The following is a 21,345-nucleotide window of genomic DNA, read 5'->3' as shown; positions in this document are numbered from 1 at the left end:
GTATCTAAGAATTCACTGCCTAATCTAAGTGCACAAAAATTTACTTCTATGTTTCTTCTAAGAGTTTTATAAGTTTAGCTCTTATATTTAGGTCTCTGAATCCATTTTAAATTACTTTTTTGTATATAGTATGAGGTAGAAGTCTAACTTCATTAGTTTACATGTAGATAAGCAATTGTCCCAGCAGTACTAGTTAAAAGGACTATTCTTTCCCCATGAATTATCTTGGTGGCCTTGTCAAAAATCAATTATTATCAATGCGAGGAATTATATTTGGACTGTTAATTCTATTTCATTGATCTACATATCTATCCTTCAACCAGCATCACATTGTCTTGAGTACTGTAGTTTTGTAGTAAACTTTAAAATTAGAAAGTATAATGCTTCCAATTCTGTTCTTTTTTTAAAAATTGTTTTGGCTATGGTAAGTCCCTTTTTTATATAAAATTTTATGATTAATTTATCGATTTCTACAGTAAAGACAGCTAAGATTTCAGATGTTTTGGGGAGTATTGTCATCTTTACAATAATAAGGCTTCTAAACATTCTATTTATTTTGGTGTTTCTTTAATTACTTTCAATGATATTTTATATTTCTCAGTATAGAAATTTTACACTTTTGTTAAATTTATTCCTAAGTATTTTTAGGAATTGTTTTCTTAGTTTCATTTTTGAATTGTTCCATTTCCTGGATATAGAAATACAACTGACTTTTGTATATTGATCTTCTGCAACTGTCCTGAGCTCACTTATTAGTTCTAATAGTTTATTAAGATTTTTTTATATATAAGACCATGTCACCTGCAAATAGAAATACAGTCATCCCTTGGTATTCATGAAAGATTGGTTCTAGGACCTCCCACAGATACCAACACCTGCAAATATTCAAGTTCCTGATATAAAGTGGTGTAGTATTTGCATATAACCTAGGCACATCCTCCTGTATACTTTCAATAATCTCTAGATTACGTCTAATGCCTAATACAATGCAAATGCTATGTAAACAGTTGTTATACCGTATTGTTTAAGGAATAATAACAAGAAAAAGTCTATATATATTCAATACAAATGCAAATTTTTTCCCCCAAATATTTTCAATCTGTGGTTGGTTACATCCACAGATGTGAAACCCACAGATACAATGAGCCAACAATAATTTTACTTCTTTTCCAATCTGAATGCCTTTTATTTCCTTTTCTTGCTTAATTTCCCTGGCTAGAATCTACAATATTGTATTAAACAGAGGTGGTAAGAGCAGATATCCTCATCTTGTTCCTCCTAATTACAGTGAGAAAGCATTCAGCTTTCACCATTAAGTATGATGTTAGTTCAGGATTTTTTTATAGATGCCCTTTATCAGATTGAGGAAGATTCTTGCCATTCCTATTGTACTAAGTATTTTTCTCACGATAAGATGTTGGATTTTGTCAAATACCTTTTCCTGCGTCCACTGAGATGATCGTGTGGTTTTGGTCTTTTATTCTTTCTACTAATATGGTGTATTACATTGACTGATTTGAAAGTTACAGCAAGTTTGTATTTACTGGGATTAATCCCACCAGGTCATGCTATTTAATCCTTTTTATATATCACTTGAGCATCCCTAATCCAAAAATCTGAAATCCAAATGTTCCAAAATCTGAAATCTTTGACATGATGCTCAAAGGATATGTTCATTGAAGCATTTCAGATTTCAGACTTCTGAATTAAGGATGCTCAACTGGTATGTATTCCATAAATATTCCAAAATCCAAAAAAATATGAAATCTGTAACACTTGTGGTCCCAAGCATTTAAGATATTAGTCTGTAGTTTTCTTTTCTTCTGGACATCTTTGTCTGAATTTGGTATCAGGGTAATATTGAACTAATAGAATAAGTTGGGAAATATTCCCTTCTTTTCTATTTTTTATGAATAACTGGTAATAATTCTTCTATAAACATTTGATAGAATTCACCAGTGAAGCCACTTGGGACTGGGCTTCTCTATGTGGGAAGTTGTTTTTTTTTTTTAATTATTAATTCAATTTCTTTGCTTGTTATAGATCTATTCAAACTTTCTATTCCTTATTTTGGCAGTTTTTATAGTTTGTATCTTTCTAGGCCTTTGTCCATTTCATCTTGGTTATCTAATATGTTGGCATTCGCTAATGAATCATGAGAGACTGCTTGCTTCAGCACATGAAGTATTCACTGTCTCATAATTAGTGATGCTGAATATTTTTTCAAAAGGCCTTATTTGTTCTTCTTTTATGAAATAACTTAATGTACATTTAGTAATTATTTAATGGATACAGTGTTCTTAACTTTAGATTCGTAAGAATATTAACCTTTTATTTGATTTGTTGAAACTATCTTTCAAGATTGTCTTTTCATTTTCTTCATTTTTTTTTTTTTGAGACAGAGTCTCGCTCTGTTGCCCAGGCTAGAGTGCCGTGGCATCAGCCTAGCTCACAGCAACCTCAAACTCCTGGGCTCAAGCAATCCTTCTGCCTCAGCCTCCTGAGTAGCTGGGACTACAGGCATGCACCACCACACTCACCTAATTTTTTCTAGTTTTAATAGAGATGAGGTCTTGCTCTTGCTCAGGCTGGTCTCGAACTCCTGACCTCAAGCAACCCTCCCGCCTTGGCCTCTCAGAGTGCTACAATTACAGACGTGAGCCACCGCACGTCATCTTTTAAGAGTTTATTTTAACCTTCAGAAGTTTAAAATTTTTTACAGTCAGCAATAGCAGTCATTCCCACATGATTTCTTCTATTGTTTTCCAGCTTAATAGTATTTTCCCTTGGAATTGATAGATGTTCAATTCCAATTCAGATTTTTATGGTTCGATTTTTTTACATCTCTATTTACAAATCAATCTAATCTTTAATCAATCTAAAATTTATTCTGATACACACTGTGAAGTAAGAAGCAAAATTTTACTCAAACACCCACTCAGTTGTCCCTCTGCCATTTATTGAGCAATCTTTACCTTCCTAGTTGACATGAAAATATTTCATCATATATGCCTCTATAACATATGTATGAAGGACTATTTTCAAGCTATAGTGTCCCCATCAATCTCTTTATTTGTTATGACTGTTAATTTAATTATGAGGCTTTAATAATAGATACCATCTTGTAGCTTCATATAATGTGACATTATCTCCTGGGACAAATATTTTATAATTGCCAAATAAATCATCTTTCTCATGTCTACCTTATTTAATTAATAATTCTAAATTAACATTATAATGTGTCAAGTTCCCTAAAATGCCTTTGTTGGGATCTTGAATGAATTAGAGCTAATCCTACTCTGTGAGAGAAATTGATCTTTATAATATTCCATCTGCCCAGCACAGTCTTATGTGCTTGTGATAGATAGACAGATAGATAGATAGACAGACAGAAAGACAGGTAGATAGACAGGCAGACAAAGAGATAAAGGTTTTTGTCCACAGTTCCAGGCTCATAACTCCCACAGCACTTATTATAATGTTAGGGTGCTTGAAGCCTCAGAAGCAGGCCTCAGGAAACAGAATCTCTCTCTGACCTCTTCTGCCCTCCCTGCACCTACCCAAGGCAGGACTCTAATTTGATTGTGGGTCCTTTCAGAAGGGGTCCTGCTCCATACCCTGGAGGAAGGAATGTGGCATAGAGAGGCCAAAAAGAATCTGAACATAAATCTCCATAAAAGACCCAAGAGGACGGGGTTTGAAGAGATTCCAGATAAGCTGAACTTATGGAGGTTCCTGGAGGGTAGCATGCCCAGGGAGGGCACGGAAGCTCCATGCCCCTTCCCCCATACCTCACCCTATGCATCTTTTCATCTGTATCCTTTGTAATATCCTTTATAATAAACCAGTAAACATGTTTCCCTGAGTTCTGTGAGCTGCTCTAGTACATTAATTCAATCCAAAGAGGGGGTCGGTGGAACCCCAACCTGAAGTCAGTCAGTCAGAGTTCTAGAAACCCAGACTTGAGACTGTTGTCTAAGCTGGGGGGTCAGGGGGTAGGGGTGGGGACAGTCTTAGAGACTGAGCCCTCAACCTATAGGATCTGATGCTATCTCCAGGTAGATAGTATTAGAATTGAATTGGAGGACACCTGGTTGTTGTCTGCTGCAGAACGGATTGCTTGCTTGGTAGTGGAAAGACTCCCCTCAACATGTGGCCACAGAAGTCTTCCATGTTGATTGCTGTGGCAGTGGTACGAAAGTAGAGGAAAAATATAATTTGAGTTCGTTTTTCCTAACAGTGCTCATTCTTCATACTTTTCAAATAAGTTTCTAATTTTCCTATACTGTCTCATGTTTTTCCTTTTAAGATTATTCCTGGATAGTGAAGGGTTTTTTAGCTATTTTGATCTCAAACTCCTGGCCTCAACCAATCCTCCCACCTCAGCCTCCCAAAGTGCTAGGATTATAGGTTTGAGCCACCACACCTGGCCATTGTAGCAATTTTGAATGGAATCTTCTTTATCTATCATATAATTAGCTGCTTTAATATAAGAATGCTATGGGTTTCTGTATATTTATTATTTATTTGGACACTTCCAAACTCTTACTAATTCTGTCTTTTTAATAATTACATAAAAAATGATTTTTTGAACTCAGTACAAACTACACCTTAAAATCAGAAAACTCAAACACATTCAACTGCACATTTTTGTGCAGAATAGGGGAAGAAAAAAGAGCAAAGCAATACTAAAATGAACTGAGAGCCCACCAAGTGACAGACACAATATGAAATACTCTATATACATTATCTCTTTAATGACATACACATGAGGTGACTGAGAGGCAAGCTTATGAAGCAAACTAGGTCCAGATTTGAACCCTGAATGCCATTTCCTAGCATTCAGGAATGCTAGGATATATTTGAGTAATATCTCAAAGCACTGGATTCTTTAACTTTAAGGTGGAACTAATAACACCCCATAAAGCTGTAATGGAAATTAAGTAATATATATAAATGCTTGGAAAATTCTAGGTATTTATGAGACACAGATCAAACTTATTTGTTACATCCTTTTGAACAGAAAGATATTTCTGGATTTCTCTAAGTAAGTATTACTATTTACATTGCCATAAATTGTTAAATAAATTAACTCACAGTTCAAGGCTGTAAATAAACTCTGGCAAAAATCTTATCTTTCCCTCACTTCAATTTAAAAAAAAAAGTTATTTATAAAAAAGGGATGTGAGATTGCATTTTATTGCACAAAATGTCAAATTTCCTGGGAAATCAGCAATATTCTGAATATTTAGGATTTTGTTAGTAAAGGCCATTCTCATCCTTTTTTTATTTCTTTAATTATAATCATAAGCAGTAAAGTGGGATCCCACCAGAAGAGCTTTATTCTCAGAGAATTCTAATTAGACAACAATGTATGAACAATTTCTCCAGTGGAGACACAGAGTCTCAAAGACAACTAAGTGCTAAGTGGTTGGTTTGGGTCTCTGGTATTAAGTACTTAGCAATTTAAAAATATTTACTAATTTCTCCCACTTTGCCCTACCGTTAAGGAAGTTACTTTACTGGAGAAAGTACCTTATTCTGTAGAGTACATTATGCCTGGTTGACTCATCTATATGGAAGACATGGTTGGGTGGATACCAGATCCTTTCTGTTTCACACATTAAAGCAAACATATTATGATACACAGGTGTGATACCTAGAAAAGAAGCAGAGAAAGAAATGATTACAGACAGGCTAAAAAAAAAAAAAAACCACTTATGCAACATCCGTAATTTGTAATGGGTCTGAAGAAACAACTCTTAAAGTCAGCACAAAATGCAGTAGTATTCGAAATGTTTTGATACAGTATCACTTGCAACTGAATTCTTAATCAAATATTTTTATATAGGCATAATTCATTTTATTGAACTTTATCTTACTGTGCTTCGCAGATACTGTGCTTTTTCCAAATTGAACGTTTGTGGCAACACTGCATTGAGCAAATCTCTTGGTACCATTTTTCCAATGGCATATGCTTACCTCCTGTCTCTGAGTCACATTTTAAAATTCTCAAAATATTTCAAACTTATTCATTATTATTACACCTGTTATGGTGATCTGAGATCAGTGATCTTTGATGTTATTATTGTAATTATTCACGTGTGGGTGTGTTTTAACTAATACTGAAGGTATTAAATCACTAAAATATGTATGTGATTGGCTATCGTTAAAGGAACAACGGAACAGTTTTATTTTAAAATGTCAAGTTTTACACAATAACTAAAATTACATCCTATGCACTATTTAAATTTACAAAGAAAAATTTGAAATGTCAACTAAAAATATGCAAGGGTTTATGATTTTTAAAAGATATTTTAGGAGGTATATTAACAAAATGTTGAAGGCCACTGAACCAAAAAACCTATAGAACACCTAAGCCACACAACTAAATAATACATATCATTTTCAAGCACATATAGAACATTCATATATATGAATATATGAAAACACATATACACACACACAAATATATACAACCATCATGTGAACTCAAAACAAGTCTCCACAGAAATGCCAGAAAATAATTATATACCATGTTCTCTAACCACATATCAATTAAATCAGAAATGAATATGTAAAAAAAATTTTTAAATCCTATATATCTAAAAACATAAGTCTCACAAAAAATAAAAGTATTTTCATTCTAGTGATGTTTTCACTCTTTTCTACCACAGACAGAAATGATACAAACAGTACACTGACAATAAAGACTTAAATTCTGCATTTAAATTATTAACACAAATGTCTACGTATAGATGTGTAATAATTTCAGTAAATTATATATAAAAACATTATTCAGTAGCAACCTTTTTTTAATTTCAGCATATTATGGGGGAACAAATGTTTAGGCTACACATACTGCCTTGTCATGCCCAAGTCAGAGCTTGAAGCGTGTCCATACCCCAGACGGTGCGCACCGTACCCATTAGGTGTAAATATACTTGCATTCATTCTTTTATTTACAAATGCTTCCAGATATCTCAGAGGTCAAACAAAAAATTATAATGGAAATTAAAAAGCATTTATAATAAATGATTATCAATATCATGTATTAAAAATTGTGGAATACAACTAAAATGAGACTCGAGGGAAAATTGTAGCTCTACCTGCTTATATTAGAAAATCACAGACAATGATCTAAGTGTCTAACATAATACATTAGAAAACAACAGAGTAATCCCAAAGAAAGTTGAAAAAAGGACATGATAAAGAGTCAATAAAGGGAATCGACAAAAGATGATTTTTTGCAATGTCTAACAAGCCTTTGTCAAGTCTGACAGAAAAAAAGAGGCACAGATAAACACTAAGAACTTTTAAAAAGCATAATGATAGGTTATGAAGACAAAAAGTACCAGAACAATATTATGCCAATAAATTTGAAAATGGAGACAGATGGACAATTCTTGGATAAATATAACTTTAAAAAGATTAAAGAACAAAAACTTTTAATAATACTGTAACCATTAAAGAAACAGACTCTATCCACTGAAAAAAATGGAGAAGAAAGAAAGAAGGAGTAAGAAAGAAGAAAAGAAAAACTGCCATCAGGCCCAGATGAGATTTATATGTGAATTCAACCAAACATGAAAGACAATTCTATCTTAAGGATATTATTATAGAGCAGAGGAAAAGAGCGAACAGAGAAATTGACATATTTTGTGAGTTTAGTTTGACCATGATACCAAAACCAAAGATATCATAAAAGGGTACTCTGGTTTACCAATATAGATGCAAAAATCCTAAACTAAATACTAGCAAACTAAATCAAGCTATTTCTTTTAAAAAATTACAACAAAGTTGATTTATCTTAAAATAGCAGAGATGGCTACATTAGAAAAATCTATTAACGTAGTTTACCACAATAATACATTAGAGAAGCATCTGAAGTAAAATGGCAAAAATATACATTTGAAAAGTTGAGTGGTGAGTACACTGGTAAGTACTTTATTATTTTTTTAAATTTCAGAATGTTACGGGGGTACAAACGTTTAGGTTACATATATTGCCTTTGCACCGCCTGAGTCAGAGCTATATGCGTGCCCATCCCCCAGACAGTGTGCACCTCACCCATTAGGTATAAAGACACCTATTCCCCTCTTCCCCCCTCCCACCTGCCCAATACCCAGTGAATGTTCCTACCATATGTGCACGTAAGTGTTGATCAATTAGTACCAATTTGATGGTGAATACATGTAGTGCTTGTTTTTCCATTCTTGTGATACTTAGTAGAATGGGCTGTAGCACCATCCAGGAAAATACAAGAGGTGTTAGTTCACCATTGTTTTTGTGGCTGAGTAGTACTCTATGGTATACATGTACGACATTTTATTAATCCACTCATGTATTGATGGGCACTTAGGTTGTCTCCACATCTTTGCAATTGTGAACTGTGCTGCTATAAACCTTCTAGTGCAGATGTCTTTTTTATAGAATGTCCTTTTTTCCTTTGGGTAAATGCCCAATAATGGGATTGCTGGATCAAATGTTAGTTCTACTTTTAGCTCTTTGAGGTATCTCCATACTACTTTCCATAGAGGTTGTACTAGTTTGCAGTCCCACCAGCAACGTATGAGCGTTCCTATCTCTCTACATCTACACCAACATTTGTTGTTTGGGACTTTTTGATAAAAGCTATTCTCACTGGAGTTAAACGATATCTTATTGTGGTTTTGATTTGTGTTTCCCTGATGATTAGAGATGTTGAGCATTTTTTTATATGTTTGTTGGCCATTATCTATCTTCTTTTGAAAAGCTTCTGTTCCTGTCCTTTGCTCACTTTTTAATGGGGTTGTTTTTTTCTTGCTGATTTTCCTGAGTTCTATATAGATTCTAGTTATCAGCCCTTTATTGGATGTATAGCATGCAAATATTTTTTCCCACTCTGTAGGTTGTCTATTTGCTCTAATGACAGTTTCCTTGGCTGTGCAGAAGCTTTTTAATTTGATCAGGTCCCATTTATTTATTTTTGTTGATATGTGATTGTTTTTGGGGGTCTTCTTCATAAACTCTTTCCCTAGGCCAATGTCTATATGAGTTTTTCCAACATTTTCCTCTAGAATTCTTATGGTTTCATGCCTTAGTTTAAGTCTGTTATCCATCGTGAGTTGATGTTTGTGAGTGGTGAAAGGTGCAGATCCCATTTCAATCTTCTACATGTGGCTAACCAATTTTCCCAGCACCATTTATTGAATAGGGATTCTTTTTCCCAGTGTATGTTTTTGTCTGCTTTGCCAAAGATCAGATGGCTATATGAGGATGGTTTTATATCTGGGTTCTCAGTCCTGTTCTATTGGTCTATGTCTCTGTCCTTGTGCCAGTACCAAGCTATCTCGGTTACTATAGCCTTGTAGTATAGCTTGAAGTCTAGTAAACTGATGCCTCCTCATCCAAATGAGGGCAGAAGAGGTCAAATTATTGCTCTTTGCTGATGGTACAATTTTATATCTAAAAAACCCCAAAGATTCTGCCAAGAGACTACTAGAATTGATAAGTAAATTCAACAAAGTCTCAGGTTAAAAAGTCAATGTACACAAATCAGTAGCATTCATATACGTCAACAGTCAAACTGAGAACCAAATCAAAGACTCAATACCTTTCACAATAGCAACAAAGACAATAAAATGCATAGGAATACATTTAACTAAGGAGGTGAAAGACCTCCTTAGTTATGAAACACTGAGGAAGGAAATAGCAGAGGACATAAACAGATGGAAAATCATACCATGTTCATGGATAAATAGAATCAACATGGTTAAAAATGTCTATACTACCCAAAATGATCTACAGATTCAATGTAATCCCTATTAAAATACCAACATCATTTTTCGCAGATCTAGAAAAAATAATTCTACAGTTTGTATGGAACCAGAGAATAGCCAATATAGACAAAGCAACTTTCTGATTTCAAAACTTGCTACCAAGCTACAATTACACAGTGTGGTAATGGCATCAGGACTACTAATGTTTAGATATACTACATTTCCTTCCAGTTTGTAAAACAAAACAAAGCAGGAATTTGTTTAGTTTAATGCATTATTTCCATAGAGTACTTAAAATTTTTAAATTTTTAAAAATATAACATTAAAAGCATTTTTCTGTTATTATGTAGTCTTCATATCCATGATTTTTAACAGCTCTATCATCAGTAGCTCTTAGTAGCTGGAGGGGTCTCAAAAATGAAAAAGGGAAGCAACTTGCTCTTCCTAAAACAAACTACAAGAAAAGTACAGAGCAATCTACTGAACTGACCCTTAACTTTTTCTCAGACGAGAAAGAAAAAAAAGAAAAAAGACTCAACAAAGACAAAAGGAGGCTTAATGCCTGAAAAATCTCTGTAAACTAGCTTTACACCTCCAATTATTCATTTCTTTTCTTTTCACATTGCTTCAACTTTTCCAGCCTCCCACTCACTATTTAATGGAACTACAACTCTAACATTACTGAAAAGAAAGAACAACTACAATGGCAAATTTTGTTTCACAGCTTATCCGTTTTCACTTGCCCTCTCAAATTAAAAATGCTACAGATAACATGTGAAAAGATGATGGCTAAACTTCATGTGCTCTATGCTTTGTCGCTCACTTCCAGCATTTGTTACGTAACAAATTATCAAGCTACTGAACAGGCTAGTAGAGCATTCAATCAGGTCTTAATAAGGGCTGAGTTAAAAATTGATATTAAAATGAAATATAAAATTTGAAGGTTTTAAAAAAAATTTTGAACTACAGTTGGCCCTCTGTATCCATGGATGTGGAACCCACAGATACAGAGAGCTAACTATTACTATGCCATTTTATATAAGGAATTTGTATATCCTAGGATTTTGGTTTCCACTGGAGGTGCTATTAACATTAGTTTGGCGCAAAAGTAATTGCGCTTTTACCATTGTTTAAATTTGCCATTTGTTATTGGAATACATTCTTAAATAAATGTGGTTATGTTATACACCATTTTAATGCACATTTCCAACTTTATGGTTTTTTGCTAATGACTTTATTACTTGCTGTTTATTTTATATTTATTTTAGACTGATGTTAGACAAAAAGCAAATTCAAGTGATTTTCTTATTCGAGTTCAAAAGGTGTCATAAAGCAGCGGAGACAACTCACAACATCAACAACGCATATGGCCCAGGAACTGCTAATGAACGTACGGTGCAGTGCTGGTTCAAGAAGTTTTGCAAAGGAGACAAGAGCCTTGAAGATGAGGAGCGCAGTGGCCAGCCACCGGAAGTTGACAACGACCAACTGAGAACAATCATCAAAGCTGATCCTCTTACAACTGCATGAGAAGTTGCCAAAGAACTCAACCTTGACCATTCTATGGTCATTGGGCATTTGAAGCAAATGGGAAAGGTAAAAAATTTCCTTAAGTGGGTGCCTCGTGAGCTGACGAAAATCAAAAAAATCATTGTTTTGAAGTGTTGTCTTCCTTTCTTGTACGTAAGAACAATAAACCATTTCTTGATCAGATTGTGACATGCAACAAAAAGTGGATTTTGGGCCGGCACAGTGGCTCACGCCTGTAATCCTAGCACTCTGGGAGGCCAAGGCGGGTGGATCGCTTAAGGTCAGGAGTTCGAGACCAGCCTGAGCAAGAGCAAGACCCCGTCTCTACTAAAAAATAGAAAAGAAATGATCTGGACAACTAAAAAAATATATATATAGAAAAAATTAGCCGGGCATGGTGGCGCATGCCTGTAGTCCCAGCTACTCGGGAGGCTGAGGCAGGAGGATCGCTTGAGCCCAGGAGTCTGAGGTTGCTGTGAGCTAGGCTGATGCCACGGCACTCTAGCCTGGGCAACAGAGCCAGACTGTCTCAAAAAAAAAAAAAAAGTGGATTTTATACAACCACCAGCTCAGTGGTTGGACCAAGAAGGAGCTCCAAAGCATTTCCCAAAGCTAAACTCGCACCAAAAAAAGGTCATGGTCACTGTTTGGTGATCCACCACAGTTCTCTGAATCCTGGCAAAACCATTATATCTGAGAAGTATGCTCAGCAAATAGATGAGACACACTAAAAACTCAATGCCTGCAGCCAGCATTAGTTACCAGAAAGGCCCCAATTCTCCACAGCAGTGCCCGATCATGTGTCGCACAACCAACGCTTCAAGGGTTGAACAAATTGGGCTATGAAGTTTTGCTTCATCCGCCATATTCATGCTAACCCACCTCTTGCCAACCAATTACCACTTCTTCAAGCATCCTGACAACTTTTTACAGGGAAAACACTTCCACAACCAGCAGGAGGCAGAAAATGCTTTCCAAGAGTTCATTGAATCCCGAAGTACAGATTTTTAAGCTACAGGAATAAACAAACTTATTTCTTGGTGGCAAAAATGTATTGATTGTAATGGTTTCCATTTTGATTAATAAGTATGTGTTTGAGCCTAGTTTAATGATTTAAAATTCATGGTCCAAAACCATAATTACTTTTGCACCAGCCTAAATAGAACCAATTCCCCACGGATACTGAGGTATGATTGTACTTTAAGTCAGGAATACAGTTACTTTGAAATTCAAATCATAATAGTTTTAGAGATGTCATTTAGGATTTGTAGCTTCTTGAAAACTATATTCTATCAAGGCATTTTCAAATGCAATTTAACTTTATTTACAATAGAAAGAAATTATGGGTATGTGCAGTACTCTTTTATACAGGCAGAATTTCTATAGGGACTCTGAAAAAAAACAAATATAAGATAGTCAACGGTATTGCAGATATTCTAAGAAACCTGTACCTGGGTTCACCGAACTAAAAATTACTTTTAAAAAACAAAATATACATTTCATAAGAATCTACAAGAGACACTTGTAGAAAATATATAATGATTTAGTGATATAAACTTAATAAAAACTAAAACTTGCAAAAGAATTTAACCTAAATTATTTATCAACTAATCTTAAGAAAATTGCTGTTATAGGTTTGCTACTTACAAATTAGTCATTTCGATTTAGTATAAAACTCACTCACGGGAACCATTTGCTATTAATTTAAGAATTATTCTCAAAATAATAGAAGCATATTTATTTAAATAAATGTATACTGCTTACTAATTTAAACTAGTCATCTTCCTATTAGTATTAATGAGCTTTACCATATTTTCATATCCTATCTCCCAACACTGGATTTATGAAAATCATCTCTAACTTACATTTAAGGCTATTCTGACCTATACTAATCAGCTAACCTCATCTACAATGTTCAATAAGACAGGATAAATTGATGACATAGCATATTCTTATCAATACTATGATAAACATTTGAATTACTGCTACAAATAAAATCACACTACTATTCTTCAAAACAAAACAAAAATTAATCTATTAAAAGAACGTTAAAAAATTAGATATTATGATAATAGGTCCTACAGTAACCTCGTGATTCCAGTAAAATGTGTCAGCTCCTCAGAAAGAGTTCTACGGCCCATAATTTTGAGTAGACTACAGGGAGATAATATAATCAGGTCTCAAGAATAAAAATGATTTCAAGATACACCAAAGAAACAAGAAAAATGTATACATGAGCGAAGATTCATATAGGTCTTCAGAAGCTAACTAGAAGAAAATAATGATTTGTCAACCATAGCTATAAAATATTTAAACAAGAACTTTAATACATATTTCGACACATTGACACTTTGCTTTTATGCTGCTTTGATATTACCTTATATCATGAGATATCCCATGATCAGATTCTTTAGCCACATTATATGGTTTTATAAAGAGTACTCAGCAAACATTTATAGGCTTCAATTTGTTTCGATACCTCATCCAAGGAAGAGTCACCTTAAATTCTACTCTGGTGACGCCTTCTTTGTGTGTCTGTATGTGCTGAGACAGGGTCTTGCTCTGTCACCCGGGCTAGAGTGCAGTTGCATCATCATAGTTAACTACAAACCTCGAACTCCTGGGCTCAAGTGATCCTCCTGCCTGAGCCTTCCAAGTAGGTGGGACTACAGGCATACACTACTGTTCCTGGCTAATTTTTCTGTATTTTATAGAGATGGGGGTCTCACTCTTGCTCAGACTGGTCTCGAACTCCTGGCCTAAATGATCCTACTAACTTGGCCTCCCAAAGTACTAGGATTACAGTCATAAGCCACCAAGCCTAGCTGATGTTTTCATTTTTAATGCATGTAAAAACATACCTGCCAGTCATACAAGCATTAAAAAAATCCAAAAAATAATAATTATACATTTATGTATTATTATAGTTGCATAATTAAAGCAGTGATCCATGAACAAGAAGAAAAATGCTGTTTTTTAACACTTACCACAAGCTTTAGAAGCAGCAATACAAATTTCTTCTGCAACATACTCCCCAGTTGGAAACTTCAGGTAATCTCCCTCAGCTTTCCCAGGGGAATGGTAAAGATACACCTGAAGGACTGGATCTATTTCCTTCACAGAATTGGCATTTCCAGAAATATCACCATTTTGATGTACAGAAGACGTGGATGTTCCTTCCATTTCTGTCACTGTAAGGCAAGCCATTCCCATGCAGAGTCTTTTTCAGAACATTTGCCTGTAAGAGAACATAATAAAGTTACAAATTAAAATAATATTGATAAGGTATCCTTCATATATAAAGAATTTTTCTTGACAGCAATGACTCTGTCAAATCTATTAACTGAATAAATATTGTATACTATTACATACAAAGCACAGTGCAAGAAAACACAATTATAAACTTCCCGGGGAAAAGGATCATAAAACTTCAGTTAACAAGCTCACTGAGGAAGCATGATATAAATATGTAACACTAACAAAACAAACAAACATTAAACTCAGTTACAGACAACAGAAGAGATCTCAAGGAGGGAGCTTCAAGATGGCTGACTTGAGGCATCTAATGCGTGCCTCCTCCACAAAGAACCACCAAAACAGCAAGTAGATAACTGTACTTCAAATAGATCATCTACAAGAGAATGCTGGAATTCAACAGAGAAGTGACAAGAAACACCAAAAGCAAAAAAGGAGAAGGAAGCTAGGTAGCCTGTTCAGCTGGGATTGGCTGGGAGCATAGAGAGGCTCCCCAATGTGGAGGAAAAAGAAAGAGCTCCCCAGTGGTCCACATTCCCACCACAGACTCCTGTATTCCTAGCCACAGGAGAGCCCCTTGACCCTTGCGGGAACTGAGACTAGCACAGGGAGCTACCTGGGGAACACATGATGGTATTGCTAATGAGAGAGCTCATGCTGTGTCCCACACATTCTCCAAGTCCTAAGCATCTAGCTATAGCACGGCACCATTTTGAGAGTCCAGCCCTCCCAAGACTGTGTCCTGCTCCAAGGCCCAACAGGCTTCGCATCTCCACATCCCTGAAGCCCCAGTGACACCACTGCCCAAACCACCACTGCTGCTGACTGCTGTCGCCAGGGACAAAATGCAAGCCATTGGCAGTGACCCTACTACCACCAGCAGAGAGGATGCCATGCACATGAACACATCCTGAGCACAGGCTCCCTCTGCCCGCAGCCACTGCTACTGCTGGCTGCTGCCCCTCAAGCCAAAGCGTGAGCCGCTGGCAATGACCCCGCTAGTCCCAGTAGTGGGGCTGCACACACTCACAAGTGCCCTGAGGATAGGCTCCCCCACCCACAGCCACCACCTGGAGCCAAAGCACATACTCCCCAGCGGCCTGCCTATGGCTGTTCCCACTGAAAGCAACCCTACCCTCCCCAGCAGCAGGGCCACAATGCAGCCACTGCCACTATCACCCAAGCATTCCTCCAGCAGCCTGAGTTTCATCCTGCCCCTGCACACCACAACCAGTGTCCACATGTACCACTGAGGGACCTGAAAGCAAAGAATTCATTGAATGAAACAAAAAACACATTTGAAAGCCTCAACAACAGACTTGATCAAGCAGAAGAAAGAATTTCACAACTTGAAGTCTTTTTTTTTTCTTCTTTCAGGAATTTATTCATTAGAAATAATTATACACATACACCAGGGGCATCGAAACATTGGGAATAACTTAAACATTCATAAATTAGAAGTTAGTTAGATCACGGTACATTCATACAATGGAATACACTACAGCCATGAAAACGATCCAAATGTGCTGTCATGGAAAGCTATCTAAAATATATTTTGAATAAAAATATCAGATTACAGAATAGCATGAATGCATTTATTAAATATGTGAGTACAGATTTACATATGCATGAAACATGTCTAGAGTAATATAAATCAGATAGCCTCAACAATAGACTAGATCAAGCAGAAGAAAGAAGCTTCACAACTGGAAGACACGTCTTTTTAAATAACTACATCAGACAAAAATAAAGAAAAAAGAATAATAAAAAATGAACAAAGCCTATATGACATATGGAACACCATAAAGCAACCAAATATTCACATTTTCAGCATCTCAAATGGCAAAGAAAAAACTAAAGAGACAGAAAACCTATTTAACAAAATAATAGCTGAATGCCTCCCACATCTAGCAAGAGATTTAAACATCCAGAGACAGGAAGCTCAGATCTCCAAATAGATACAACTCAAAAAGGTATTGTCCATGGCATATTATAGTCAAACTATCAAAAGTCAAAGACAAAAAGAGAATTCCAAAAACAGTAAAAGCGTCTAGTCACTTATAAGGGAATCTCTATCAGACAAATAGTGAATTTCTCAACAGAAATCTTAAATGCCAGGAGACAATGAGATGATGATATATTCAAAGTGCTGAAAGAAAAAAAAAATGCAGTCAAGGATACTATATCCAGCAAAGTAATGCTTTGTAAATGAAGGAGAAACAGTCTTTCCCAGATAAGCAAAAGTTGAGAGAACTTACCACCACTATACAAGCCCTGCAAGAAATGCTTAAGGGAGTCCTGCACCTGGAAGTGAAAGGATGATATCAACCACCATGAAAACACACAAAAGTATAAATCCCACTGGCAGAGCAAAAATACAACCAAGGAAGAAAAAGGACTCAAATGTCACCACTACAAAAAACCCACCAAACCACAATGTTAAATAATAAGAGAGAAAGAAAGGAAAAAAGAATACATAAAACACTGAGAAATCAATTAATGAAATGACAGGCATAAGTTCTCACACATCACTAATAACCTTGAATGTAAATGGATTCAACTTTCCACTTAAAAGATATAGACTGGCTGATGGCTGAATGGATAAAAAAAATGACCCATCTATATGTTGCCTACAAGAAACTCACCTCACCTATAAAAACACTTATAGACTAAAAGTAAAGGGATGGAAAAAGATATTCCATGCAAATGGAAACCGAAAGCAAGCAAGACTAGCTATACTTGTATCAGATAAAATAGACTTTAAGTCAGAAACATTAAAAAGAGACAAAGGAGGTCATTATATAATGAAAAAATGATCAATTGAGCAAGAGGATATAACAATTCTAAACATTTATGCACCCAATACTGGAGCACCCAGATATATAAAGCAAATATTACTAGACCTAAAGGAAGAGACAAGATCCAATACAATAATACTTGGGGAATTCAACACCCCACTATCAGCATTAGGCAGATGATCCAGATAGAAAATTAACAAAGAAACATTGGATTTAACCTGTACTTCAGACCAAATGGACCTAATAGACATTTACAGAACATTTCATACAATAGCTACAGAAACACATTCTTCTCATCAACACACAGAACATTTTCTAGGACAGACCATATGTTAGGACACAAAACGAGTCTCAAAAATTTTTAAAAATTGAAAATCATATCGAGTATAATACTTTCTGAGACAACAATGGAAAAAAATTAGAAATCCATAACAGGAACTTTGGAAACTGTACAAATACAGAGAAATTAGACAAGATGTTCCTGAATGACATCTTGGAAGAAATAAAAAAAAATTCTTGAAACAAATGAAAATAAAAACAACATACCAAAACCTTTGGGATACCAAAGGGTTTAGAGGGAAGTTTATACCAATAAATGCCCACATCAAAACAGTAGAAAGATTTCAAATAAACAATCTAATAATACACCTTAAGGAACTAAAAATGCGAGAACCAAACCCAAAATTAGTAGAAGGAAAGAAATAATAAATATCATAGCACAAGTAAACAAAACAGAGACTAAAAAAAACACAAAGGATCTAGAAAATGAAAAGTTGGTTTTTGAAAAGACAGCTAGCTAGCCTACCCAAGAAAAGAGAAGAAAGAGAAAAACGAAATAAATAAAATCAGAAATGAAAAAGGAGTCATAACAACTAATACCACAGACATAAAAAAGATCATCAGAGACTATTATAGAAAACTACACATTAACAAACTGGAAAGCTTAGAGGAACAGATAAATTACTGGACACATACAACCTACCTAGATTGAATCAAAAAGAAATAGAAAATCTGAACAGACTAATAACGAGTACTGGAATTTAATCAGCAATAAAAAGCCTCCTGACAAAGAAAAGCCCAGGACAGGATTCACAGCTGAATTCTACCAAACATACAAAAAAGAATACCAAACCCCCTGAAATTATTCCAAAAAATCAAAGAGGAATGAATTCTCCCTAATTCATTCAATAAGGCATTACCTTGGTATCACAGACAAGCACACAACAAATGAGAAAACTACAGGCCAATATCCCTGATGAACATAGACACAAAAATCCTCAACAAAATGCTACCTAACGAAATCCAACAGCACATCAAAAAGATAATACACCATGATAAAGTGGGATTTATCCCAGGGATATAAGAATGGTTCAACATATGCACACAATAAATTTGACACATTACATCAACAGAATCAAGGACAAAAACCATATGATCATTTCAATAGACACAAAAAAGGCAATTGATAAAATTTAATAGTTGTTCATGATAAAAAGTCTCAACAAACTAGGCATATGTCAACATAATAAAGACCATATATGACAAACCCACGGCTAACATCATAGAGAATGGGAAAAGCTGAAAACCTTTCCACTAAGAAGTGGAACAAGACAAGGATGCCCACTTTCACCACTCCTATTTAAAGTAATACTGGAAGTCCTAACCAGAGCAATCAAGGCAAGAGAAAGAAAGAAAAGACAACCAAACTGGAAAAGAGGAAGTCAAATTATCCCTCTTTGCTGATGACATGTAGTTATATTTAGAGAAACCTAAAGAATCCATCAAAAAACACTTAGAACTGATAAAATCAGGATACAAAATCAACATACAAAATCAGTAGTGATTCTATACAGCAATAATGAACTAGCTGAGAAAGAAATCAAAAAGGGAAGCCAATTTATAATAGCTACATGAAAAATAAAATACCTAGAAATAAATTTAACCAAGGAGGTGAAAGAACACTATAAGGAAAACTGTAAAATACTGATGAAAAAAACTGAAGAGGACAAAATAAAATGGAAAGACATCCCCTGGTCATGTTAGAAGAATTAAGATGGTTGAAAAGACCATATTACCCAAAGAAATCTACAGATTCAATGCAATCCCTATCAAAATACCAATGTCATTTTTCACAGAAATGGAAAAAACAATCCTAAACTTCATATGGAAACAAAAAAGAGGCCAAATAGCCAAAGCAATTCTGAGCAAAAAGAACAAAGCTGAAGGGATCACATTACCTGTCTTGAAAATCTATTATGAGATTATAGTAACCAAAACAGTATGGTGTTAGTATAAAACACAGACCCATAGACCAATGGAACAGAATAGAGAACCCAGAAATAAATCCACATAATTACAGCCAACTGATTTTTGACATAGGTACCAAGAACACACACTGGGGAAAAGATATCTCTTCAATAAATGGTATTGTGAAAACTGGATATCCATATGCAGAAGAATGAAAATGAGCCTCTATCTCTCACCAAATAAAAAAAATCAACTCAAGATAGATTAAAGACTACGACCAAAACTATAAACTACTGGAAGAAGACACAGAGAAAACACTTCAGGACATGCATCTAGGCAAAGATTTCATGTCTAAGACCTCAAAAGGACAGGCAACAACAACAAAAAAAAAACTTACAAAAATGGGACTATATTAAACTAAAAACCTTCTGCACAGCCAAGGAAACAACCAACAGAGTAAAGAGACGACCTGTTGAATGGGAGAAAATATTTACAAATTCTTCATCCAACAAGGGACTATCCAGAATGTACAAGGAACTCTAACAACTCAAAAGTAAACAAAAAAACCTTTCTAAAAAAAAAAGTCCTAGACTACATGGTTTCACATCTGAATTTTACCAGATCTAAAAAGAACTGATGCCTATCCTGCAGAAATTATTCCACAACATCGAGAAGGAAGGAATCCTCCCCAACATGTTTTACGAATACAACATCACCCCGATACCAAAACCAGGAGAGGACTCAACAAAAATAGAAAACTATAAACCAATACCCCTTATGAGTATAGATGCAAAAATTCTCAATAAAACACTAGCAAACCAAATTCAGGTGCTTATCAAAAAAATAATACATCATGACCAAGTGGGCTTCATCCCAGAGATGCAGGGATAGTTCGATATATGCAAATCTATAAATGTAATTCATCACATAAATAGGAGCAAAAACAAAGACAATATGATCGTCTCAATAGAAAGAAAAAGCATTTGACAAAATTCAGTACCCTTTTATGATAAGAATGCTTAACAAAATAGGCATAGATGGGATTTACCTCAAAATGATAAAAGCCATATATGACAAACCCACAGACAACATCATACCGAATGGAGAAAAATTGAAAGCATTCCCACTTTGAACTGGAACCAGACAAAGTTGCCCTGTATCACCACTTCTATTCAACACAATGCTGGAAGTCCTAGCCAGAGCAATCAGACAAGAGAAGGAAATCAAAGGCATCCAAATGGGAGCAAAATAGGCCAAACTATCACTCTGTGCTGATGATAGGATCTTATATCTAGAAAACCCCAAAGATTCTGCCATGAGACTACCGGAATTGATAAACAAATTCAACAAAGTCTCAAGTTACAAAAGCAATATACAAAAATCAGTAGCATTCATATACACCAACAATAGTCAAACTGAGAACCAAATTAAAAACTCAGTATCCTTCACAATAGCAACAAAGACAATAAAATATCTAGGAATATATTTAACTAAAGAGGTGAAAGACTTCTACAGGGAGGACTATGAAACACTGAGGAAGAAAATAGCAGAGGACATAAACAGATGGAAAACCATACCATGCTCATGGATTGGCAGAATCAACACTGTTAAAATGTCTATACTACTCAAAATGATCTACAGTTTCAATGCAATCTTTATTAAAATACCAAATTATTTTTTGCAGATCTAGAAAAAATAATTCTATGCTTTGTATGGAACCAGAGAAGACCTCGTATAGCCAAAGCAACCTTAAG

At 35.1% G+C, this 21,345-nt stretch overlaps 1 protein-coding gene across 1 annotated transcript in view; it reads right to left on the bottom strand.

The window, feature by feature from the left end:
• JAK2 (Janus kinase 2) overlaps positions 1 to 21,345 on the bottom strand; it is a 100,593-nt gene that overhangs the window by 62,159 nt on the left and 17,089 nt on the right. Inside the window, exons 3-4 of the mRNA XM_012652875.1 lie at positions 14,279 to 14,529; positions 5,536 to 5,659 (exon numbers count right to left, since the gene is read on the bottom strand). Of these exons, the coding sequence (XP_012508329.1) occupies positions 5,536 to 5,659; positions 14,279 to 14,504 (350 nt within the window). The 5' untranslated portion in view covers positions 14,505 to 14,529. The remainder of the gene's footprint in view (positions 1 to 5,535; positions 5,660 to 14,278; positions 14,530 to 21,345) is intronic.

This window comes from Propithecus coquereli, unplaced genomic scaffold, assembly GCF_000956105.1.
Source record: "Propithecus coquereli isolate 6110/MARCELLA unplaced genomic scaffold, Pcoq_1.0 Scaffold403, whole genome shotgun sequence".
NCBI classification, from domain to species: domain Eukaryota; kingdom Metazoa; phylum Chordata; class Mammalia; order Primates; family Indriidae; genus Propithecus; species Propithecus coquereli.
The sequence above is the reverse complement of the archived record's forward strand: the minus strand, read 5'-3'. Positions and strand labels throughout refer to the sequence as shown.